The sequence below is a fragment of the Ctenopharyngodon idella genome, chromosome 1 (genome assembly GCF_019924925.1).
Source record: "Ctenopharyngodon idella isolate HZGC_01 chromosome 1, HZGC01, whole genome shotgun sequence".
In the NCBI taxonomy this organism is placed as follows: Eukaryota; Metazoa; Chordata; class Actinopteri; order Cypriniformes; family Xenocyprididae; genus Ctenopharyngodon; species Ctenopharyngodon idella.
The window spans coordinates 13,997,772-14,008,225 of NC_067220.1; the positions used below are offsets into that span (position 1 = coordinate 13,997,772).

General features: G+C 35.7%; 1 protein-coding gene across 1 annotated transcript; it reads left to right on the forward strand.

Moving 5' to 3' along the window:
• Window positions 1-292: 292 nt before the first annotated feature.
• Window positions 293-10,177, forward strand: stra6l (STRA6-like). The gene is made up of 18 exons (XM_051905343.1): window positions 293-481; window positions 1,073-1,133; window positions 2,186-2,286; window positions 2,387-2,517; window positions 2,730-2,850; window positions 3,001-3,046; window positions 3,379-3,507; window positions 5,428-5,495; window positions 5,579-5,690; window positions 5,802-5,958; window positions 6,581-6,656; window positions 6,767-6,848; window positions 6,976-7,024; window positions 7,287-7,404; window positions 7,736-7,855; window positions 8,044-8,207; window positions 9,232-9,378; window positions 9,462-10,177. Coding segments are annotated over exons 1-18 (1,905 nt in total). The 5' UTR covers window positions 293-479; the 3' UTR covers window positions 9,683-10,177.
• The last annotated feature ends 277 nt before the right edge of the window (window positions 10,178-10,454 follow it).

A 10,454-nucleotide genomic window follows, 5' to 3' on the forward strand; every position in this document is an offset into this window, starting at 1 on the left:
ACCAGATATGCCACCGGACGTGCCACTAAGTACAGCAGCATATGCCAATGGCTTCTGTGCGTAAGATGCCATGTCACTTAATGTTATTGTTAATATCACTACTGGGCAATGCTAACAGAGAAAGAGTGAGCTCTTAGTCATCTGCTCTAGTTCAACAGCAAGTCTTATCTATGTTTGGACTCCCATTACACAGTAACAGTACAGTCAATAAAACGCACTGACACATCTCTCTCTGTGAGAGTTACACTAGTGTGTGGCCTAGGTCAAAGGTCGTCCAGTCATGTGACTAGATATCTATATCCTCATTCATGAAGTGAAAGCTTTGCATCATATCATATTATATTGGAACTGCAGTATAGCGTCTGTTATGAAGGAGAGCTACTTTAGGGTCTAACTAGTCTTTGTCTATAAGGAACAGAGCAGTAGATCGCTTCTGTACTTCACCAGCAGAACGGGAGTCATCGTTGTCCTCGGAAATCATGTGAGTCGCTTCTGCTTTTGAAACACATTTCAGAATGACAGTTTGACACTTACGGTACTTTCAGTGACATTCTGCGTTATAATTTTTAGATTAAATGAGTACTGTTCATTCTAAGAGTTTAAACTTCACTAAAAGTTTAAGGTCCTTTACCTAAACATGTATTTAAAATTGAATTGATCATTACAATTATTTTAAAATAAAATAGTGTATTTTACTACAAACAAAGGTTCTAGAATTAGGTCAAATCTTGCAAAATAATGCAGCAAAAATCACTTTTCTGTTGATAAGGGGAAGTGTTTTTGGGTCACTGGTGTGTGATAAATCTTATCTCTCGATATTCAGATAGATTTTTTTTTTAGGACACAACATCTTATATAATAGCCATAAAAATATTATAATTACCCTGAAAATAATGCTTTCATTGCATAAAATAAGTAGGTCAGTTTATGTTTTGATCATAATGTTACAGAATTTAAACATCGAAGCTGTTTTCATTCCACTTCTATTTTATTCTTTCATACATTCATGCTGTGCTCCAAGCCCTTGCTCATTCTTTCTCATTTTTCACTCTCTCTCCATTCTTTCTCTTAGGGAGGAATGTCAGAATGGAATTTCCTTGGATTTGTTCCTGCATTGCTCTCTTGTTCCTGCTGTGAGTAATGCCTGCATTTGTCCAGACAGAACTCTCTCCCCTCAGGATTAACATGCAACACTTTCTCTAGACAAGAAAGTGATGCTTCACTATTAGATAAGAACTGACATGATTACATGAATATCATTTTTTACAGTTACTTTTAATCAGTTGGTGTCAACTGCTGCCCAAATACAGTTTGTTGGAGCCACTGTATATCACCTTAAAGGGTTAGTTCACCCAAAAATGAAAATTCTGTCATTAATTACTCACCCTCATGTCGTTCCACACCCGTAAGACCTTTGTTCATCTTTGGAACACAAATTAAGATATTTTTGATGAAATCCAATGGCTCAGTGAGGCCTGCAGTGACAGCAAGATAAGTAACACTTTCAGATGCCCAGAAAGTTACTGAAGACGTATTTAAAACAGTTCATGTGACTACAGTGGTTCAACCTTAATGTTATGAAGCGACGAGAATACTTTTTGTGCGCCAAAAAAACAAAATAATGACTTTATTCAACAATATCTAGTGATGTGCAAAACAATGCTTCATTAAGCTTCTAAGCTTTACGAATCTTTTGTTTCGAATCAGTGGTTCAGAGCGTGTATCATACTGCCAAAGTCACGTGATTTCAGTAAACGAGGCTTCGTTATGTGTTTCGAAATTTCAGTGGTTCACCACTGGGGGGCGTGACACTGATTCGAAACAAAAGATTCAAAAGATTCGTAAAGCCTTGAAGCTTCATGAAGCAGTGTTTTGAAATCGCCCACTGTAGTCATATGAACTGTTTTAAATTTGTCTTTAGTAGCTTTCTGGGCATCTGAAAGTGTTAATTGTCTAGCTGGCAATAGAGGCCTCACTGAGCCATCGGATTTCATCAAAAATATCTTAATTTGTGTTCTGAAGATGAACGAAGGACTTATGGGTTTGAATGACATGAGGGTGAGTAATTAATGACAGAAATTTCGTTTTTTGGGTGAACTAACCCTTTAAGTTCCCTACTTTATTTGAATCATTAGACTTCTCTCAGAGTGTATTTGTAATGTGTTTCATTTTCTTTGTGTTTCAGGTCTGCATCGTGTTTCTGCTGTCATTTGTACAGCGCAGAGCGAAGGCCCAGCCCTTTGAGGATCGCTTTCCCTATCTCAGGGGTCGATTTGGCATTGTGGTGTGAGTGATCTCGGAACAAAACCTGAAGTTCTGCGTTTAATATTCATCTGTGTTTTTAATTGTCTAAAGACTTTTAATGTGTGTGTATTTCTCTTTGCAGTCCATTGGATTTCATCGGCAATCTAAGTAACCGATGGTCTTATGGTTTTGCATTTGGTGCTATTGCTCCCAGTGTGATTCAGCTCTTCTCTGAGTCTTACACACCACTTAGTGTGCCTGACTGGGCTAAAGGTATAGCAATGCAAATATTTTAAATTTGTTATACACTACCGTTCAAAGGTTTGAAAGAAATGTAATACTTTTATTCAGCAAGGATGCATTAAATTGATCAAAAGTGACAGTGAAAACATTTATAATGTTACAAAAGATTACTATTTCAAATAAATGCTGTTGTTTTGAACTTTATATTCATCGAAGGATCTTTGTTATATTTATATTTTCAGCCATTGTGTACCTGGCAGGAGCGATAGAAGTTGGCGTGGCTTACCTGCCGTTCTTTGCTTGTCTGTCAACACCACACCGAGCACTAGGAGGGGTTTTAGGTGTTCTATACACACTCATGTGGTACATAAAAAAAATACTCATATACATATAGAAAACCTTTAGTCTGAATTTTTGGCCTAGCTAACTAATCCTCTGTTCGTTCTTGTGGCTGTAGGGATTTGTATAGTGTTGTTAACTGACTGTTGAGTTTGTATATTCTGTGGGTTTCAGGCTCATTGTGAGACTGTATGACACGATAAGCTGTCCCTCTGGAAGGGTTGGTGAATATTATTAATAATTAACTTTAATTTATTAATTATTAACTTTATATTATTACGTTTATGTTTGCATGTTAAGATTAGGTATAATTCCCTCAGTGTTCAACTTACTTTAGTTCGATAATAACTTTTTCCTAGAGCTGCTGTAAAGCCAAAACAATCTCTGTCCATTAATTTTCCTGTTATCACTTTGAAACAATCTGTATTGAAAAATCACTATATATAAATGAAGATGACTTGTTCAAAGCATGCAATTTTGTCTTTGAAGGAATAACAATTATAATTTGTAAATGTGATAGTGGATAATTAAAGCACATTTTGCTGGTTGTAGATTTTAGGTCCTCATCAGAAATTGATCATCCTGTGGCCGTTCTTCCTGTGCCTGCTTTTCCTGCTGGGACGGTTCATGTATATCATTGTGAAGGCAGTAAGAATCCACCTGCAGCTACAAGCTGATGAGGTCAGATCATGAGACAGTCTTGTTGTAATTTATGTTATGTTTACAATTTACAATAAGATTTAATTAGTTGGCATTAGTTAATAAAGTAAGTTAAAATTCACTGTAGATAAAAGTCACTGTTGCCAACAGCCATATTACCTGTAGCCCAAGACTGGTTGCCCACTGAAGCTAAACAGGGTTAAACCTGGTCAGTAACAGGGTGCTGCCGGAAGAGGTGTTAGTGAGGGGGTGCTGCTCACCATGTGGTCTGTGTGGGTCTTAACACCCCAATATAGTGATGGGGACACTATACTGTCACAAAGCACCGTCCTTTGGATGAGTCGTTAAACCAAGGTCCTGACTTTCTGTGGTCATTAAAAATCCAAGGATGTCCTTCGAAAAAGAGAATTTGCCCATTGGCCTCTGTCCATAATGGCCTCCTAATCATCCCCATATACTGATTGGCTTCATCACTCTGTCTCCTCTCCACCAATCACCTGGTGTGTGGTGGGCGTTGTGGCACAATATGGCTGCTGACGCATCATCCAGGTGGATGCTGCACATTGGTGGTGGTTGAGGAGATTCCCCCCTTTCTATAAGCGCCTTTGAGTACTGAGAAAAGCGCTATATAAATGTAACAAATTATTAATTAAAATTAAATAACAATGAATGTCTTTTACAGCATTCTTAAAAATAAAGGCATCTTTATTGGCATCTATGGTCCCATGAAGAACCTTTACGTTCATGGAACATTTCCATTACACAAAAGGTTCTTTATAGTGGAAAAAGGTTCTTTAGGTTAATAAAATGTTCTTCAAACTAAAAAAAACAAATATGGTTCTTTTAAGAACTGTTTCACTGAAACTTTCTTTAGTGAACCAAAAATGGTTCTTCTATGACATTGCTGAGAAAAACCCCTTTTAGAACCTTTATTTTTAAGAGTGTTAATTTCTACATATAGATTTTTAACATTTTAAGTTGTATAAATGAACATGAAAGGGATAGTTCACCCAAAATGAAAATTATCCCATCATTTACTCACCTTCAAGCCATCCTAGGTGTATATGTCTTTCTTCTTTCAGCCAAACACAATCAGAGTTATAATAAAAATATCCTGGCTCTTCCAAGCTTTATAATGGGAGTGAATGGTACCTTTTTTTTTTTGAAGCCCAAAAAAGTGCATCCATCCATCATAAAAGTAATCCATACAACTCCAGGGGGTTAATAATGGAGCTATGCATTTTTGTAAGAAAAACTTTATAAACTACAATTTCTGGCTTCCGGTAACGGCCGTATGCGAGTCTAGTTCTGACAGTAGAGTGACCTCTGACCTGACGCAAGACATACTGATGAATGCAGAAGGATAGAGCAAAACAAAACACCGGTCAAGAATTAGAAATTTTTAAAGAAAAATGTCAGAGGAGCTTGAGTTTGTTGCCCAGCTCTATTTATTTAATCTGCGAGAGGCTTCTACTTTCACATAAGCTTACACTACACTTACATTCTACTCTCTCGTGAACGTGTGGACAGCTGTTACCGGAAGCCATTATAAAGTTATAATTATGGGTATTTTTCTTACAAAAAAGCATCACTTCGCTTCAGAAGGCCTTCATTAACCCCCTGGAGCCGTATGGATTACTTTTATGATGGATAGATGCACTTTTTTTGGGCTTCAAAAAAAATGGCACCATTCACTCCCATTATAAAGTTGGAAGAGCCAGAATATTTTTTAATATAACTCAAATTGTGTTTGGCTGAAAGACGAAAGTCATATACACCTAGGATGGCTTGAGGGTGAGTAAATTATGGGATAATTTTCTTTTTTGGCTGAACTATCCCTTTAATATGCATACTGAACAGACATGAATTAACATTACCGTAAACAATAGTATATTTATCAATTAACACTAGTTTATAAATGAATGTTTCTCTGATATATAGAATGAGGAGGATCTACAATTCCATCAGTTCAGATATGTACAGACTCTACTGAAACGCCCCTCTGGACGGTACACACTCATCCAACATCAACATTCATTTATCACTGTATTCACACCAGTCCGCCAATACTCATTCTTCTGTTGTCCCTCAGGCCAGAAGAAAAGAGTTGGTTCAGAAGAAAAGTCTATGACTGGGATCCTCACTTCAAATTCCCTAACAGAATGATTGGCACATCCATTATCTCTTTGATTGGTTTGTACACGGTCAGTTGGCACTCATTGGTGTACACAGGCATTATTGTTTTTGTTTTGTTTTGGTTTTTTTTTTAGATTTGAGTAGCTTAAAACAATGCAAATGTGTTTGCCTATATGTAGATGACCCTAGCAGACTACAGCTTGAGTGACTACACCTTTGACAAACTAGATGCTTTGAAGGACTCACTTGCAGAGATCGCATCGTCCTGTAATCATACAGACAACATCTTCACATCTCTCATTCCCAGGATGAATGAGTTCAGCATTGTTGCACGAAGTAAGAGCCGCCTCTTTCTTTTTGTCTTTTTGTTTGTTTATAGTCTCTGTACATATGACACTGCTATTCAAAAGTTTAGAGTTAGTAAGTTTTTTTTTTTTTTTATTCAGTTTTTTTACACTTTTATTCAGAAAGGATGTGTTTTATAGGATGTGATATGCTTACAAAAGATTTCTATTTCAAGTAAATGCTGTTTGTTTGAACTTTTTATTCAGTGAATAATCTTGGGGGGGGTGGGGGTTAGTCACAATTTCCAGAACAATAAAAACAACACATCTGTTTTCAACATTAATAATAAGAAGAAATGTTTCTTGAGAACCAAACCAGCATATTATAAGGATCACGTGACACTAAAGCCTGGTGTATAATATCTTCTGAAAATTCAGCTTTGCCATTACAGGAGTAAAATAGAAAAAAAAAATATGTTAAAGTGTAATGATATTCAACAATATTACTGATTTTACTGATATTTTTTATTAAAAATTAAATTAAAATGCAGCCTTGGTGAACATAAGAAGGTAGATAGATAGATAGATAGATAGATAGATAGATAGATGAAAATATTATTAGATTATTTATTTAAAAAAAACACCCGATTTAATATTTAATATTTTTGTTTTAGGGTCTTGGCTGGCGACAACCATTTTTTCCACTCTGACATCTGTTACTTACACTATTCATGTGCTCGTATGTTACAGGTATTCTTGCTTAAGCAGTCTTTATATATAAAATTCAACACTATATCAGTTTCAGTAATTAAAAAAAAAAAAAACCTTTACCAAACAATGAGCTGCACTTATGCCTGCAGGAAACATTTAAAGAGGTTGTGGAGGGGACAAAAAAATTTTCTTCCAGAGAAGTTCCATAATCCAAGCCCTGCGGTCAGCGTGGTAAGTAAAGATTTGTAAAGGGATTCATTGAGTTTCCTCTACGATTGAGGTTAACAATATGATTACAAAGACAAACTCAGTGGCATTTAGGTTGCTTATCATAATGTCAAATGCTTTTCTCTCTCAGGCGGCTATAACAAGATATTCAGGCTGGCAGATTGCATTCACTCTGTGGGGTATGTAAAACTCTCTAAAATTTGGACTGTGTTATTCAGTTTCCATGTAGTGATCTTCATGTGACCTTATATCCTGTCCTCAGAAAATGTGCTGAGGTCAGCTGATAAACATTACCTTCTGTTCAGAGAGGTCATTACCTTCACGGGCATGTGTCCCTTGGCATACTTTGCTTGTGTTTTTAGTCAGTGTGACTCAAATATGTGGAATAATATGATGACATGGTTTGCTGTATTGCTTAAAAAATGATTTTTGTTTCTGCAGGGTTTCTGATAGTTCACTTTGTGCAGTTTCTTTTTGCCTTAATGTTTGTGTATGGTGTTGTTCTACCAATCCAGAAGGGACAATTTCTCAGCTGGCTTTCTAGTGTAGGCATCATTCTGTGAGTTCTGACATCTCAAGACCGCATTATTTTCATAAGCATAATCATTAGACCATTTTTTGAATTTGCATGACAACATTATAAACTACATTTACAAACTACTGTTACAAAAAATAGAGTTTTTTGTAACATTATAAATGTCTTTACAGTCACTTTTGATCAATTTAATGCATCCTTACGGAATAAAAGTTTAAGAAAAGTCTTACTGACAGCAAACTTTTGAACAGTAGTGTTTTATAGCCAACACTAACATATGATAATCTAATATTTATCTATTTAAGATGCTGCGTGTGTTTAAGTAGCATTAAATTGTGTTTTTATGTCTTTTCAGGCTCACAATATTCATAATTATAGCCTTGGTGGTAGGGCAGATTATTCTGGTCCAAGTGTTTTTCCTGCAGGACAAACTCTCACCTGAAGACAAAGAGAAGCCTCTTGCAATCAACAACAGGTAGGACCATTAAAAAGCACATTTTATAAAATGAAAAACAAAGAGATGAGGCTATAAATATGACCTTAAACAGTCATGATGGTTTCTAAGGTGTCCTGAGTGATAAATATAATTATAAATATGAAACATAAAAACCTTTTTTAAAAGATATTTCTCAAATAACCCATCTCTCTTTTGTCCTTCCACAGAAAAGCGTTCCACTGCTTTAACTACTTTTTCTTCTTCTATAATGTGATTATGGGGTTCAGCAACTGTATTTTGCGCCTTTTAAGCAGCTGCATTGTGGGTACATGGCTGGTGTCACGCATTGATCGGACCATCATGCAGCGCGGCTATGAGTCCATGGATCCAGGTAATAATGACATATGCTGGGCTATGCAGTGAAAATTTAATTTTCCAAATATCATTTTATTCTTAAAATCGTTAATAGGAACATGATAATTATGATGTTAATTATTTTATTATTTAACCCCAACTGTCACCCCCCTTTTTGAGAATAGACGTGAAAATGAACTATCCAAACTTGAATGGTTGTCTTTGGAATATAGATACAAGTTTGGTCTTGTTTTAAAGAAGACACTCAGCAGACTCAGCAGAAAGCACTTCAAAAAAAAAAAAAAAAAATGAAAGTATGAAAAAGTTATGGAAGTTTAAATTTACTGTATATCAAAAGTACTGTACTTATATATAAAATATATATTTTACAAAATACTTTTTACTCTAATATTACTATTAAAATCAAAGCCATATATCTAACCAAGTTGTGTTCCAAATTTGAAATTGATATCACAAAAATTGAAGTTCCTATGAGATTTTGTTTAGGTGCTGTACCAAAAATAGCCACTGGGTGTCACCCACATTCCATTGATTTTTTTTTAATGCATTCTCCTGTAACATATGAATACATTTCTGTCGAAATATCACTTCTATAACAAAACAGTCACCAAATATGGAACCTTTAGACTTCCATCAATATGAGTTTTGTCAAGATTAGAAAAGGTTTTGATTATAAAGTAGTTAAAATAAATATGAAACCTGACACCGCCCATTAGGTGAGGAGTTCGCTAAAAGAATTTAAAGTACCATTTCCATGGGAAAGCAATATCCAGCTTCAAAGCGGTTTTCACAGGATGAATTTTGAGTTTGTAAGCTTTTGAATGATACCTAATTTATGATGATTACTAAATTCTGTGATATGAAAAAAGACGATAAATAAAAAGAGCGCCAAGCGTCTTGCTAGCCGGGCGGTGACAGAATATTTTTTTTATCAGTTAATTATACTTTGGTGATGAAATATTTTTCCTTTACAGGCTCTAAAATGTAAAATTAATGCCAGTGTTTCTGCACAGTGGTTATAATTTACTTTTTTTGGGCAGGATATAGCACATGGATAGGGATGATATTTGCTGATCACTACCACAGCAACCCAGTTATGGTGTCTTTCTGCCATCTACTGCTCGGCAGAACACTGGAGAAACGGGGACCTGCAGTGTCCTCTTATGCAACTTTTAGCAATAACACAGGTAATAATGACAGACATATGAAAGCACACATTTCTTTAAACAGACATCCAATAAAATAACTTTGCCTGTCTGCTGTTTAACAGGATGTTCAGTAGGGGGCAGAGTACGCGTGCGCTGGCTGCTGCTTTACACACTGCTGAGGAACCCTGCACTCATCCTGCTGAGAAAGAGAAAAAAACTGACACAGATCGACAGCCAAGACCCACTCCTCATGGCCCGAACCATCACCTCACAGGCTCAACAAGCAGATGAACTGGTCAACAACAAAACTGCCGAAACAGAACCAACACAGTTAGACATCTGAAAGAGCTGGAACTCTTGAAACTGCTTCCTGGGAAGCAGAGCAGTGTCAGGGTGTCTATCTGTGTAAAGACAGACACCATGTTTGTGTCTGAAACTTTGAGGTCATCTACTGTATATGTTATTGCACTACTGCCAAAAGAGACTTATGTCTTCCTTCTGACTCATCTGCATGTCCATTTTTTTAACCAATAAAATGTTCTCTAGAATGAGAACGCTCCCTTTAAATTGTAACATCATCAAACTCATCAAAGCCATTAAACGGAGCCTCATCAGCGAACTGGACTGGGAAAATGCTGGATTCAGAGTGCAGAAGTACAGAGTACAGGGTTAATGCTTTTCATGAGCTTCTGAAACTAATTTGAATGTTTGATTTGTTCAGTGTTATTGGTCAAATAGTATGTATTTCACATTTTTATTTTGTAATAAAAATGTGAAATATTTGTTTGGGTGAATGTCCAAAAAATAAATAAATAAAAATAAAATAAATACTACTATAGTACTTTTTGGTGCGTTTTGTAAGTCTAAGTCCATGAATATTATTTTTAGTACAATTAGAATTCACTTATTTGAAATAAATCTGTCAGATCGTCCGTAACATCTTTGTATACAGTTTTATAGACTATAATAAAACTGCCCTCCAAGACTGAATTATGTGTCCCATAATATTGTGATAAATAATATAGTATGGCATTGAATGGTTTTCATAAATAATGCGCTATAGTATTAGTATGATACTCCAAGGTACTTAAAAGAATACCATGGTACTTTTTGTT

Coding starts and splice junctions, on each gene's coding strand:
- stra6l (XM_051905343.1), top strand. Junction 6,849..6,975: donor CAAGCCCTGCGGTCAGCGTG/GTAAGTAAAGAT, acceptor TTTCTCTCTCAG/GCGGCTATAACAAGATATTC. Junction 8,208..9,231: donor CTATGAGTCCATGGATCCAG/GTAATAATGACA, acceptor TTTTTTGGGCAG/GATATAGCACATGGATAGGG.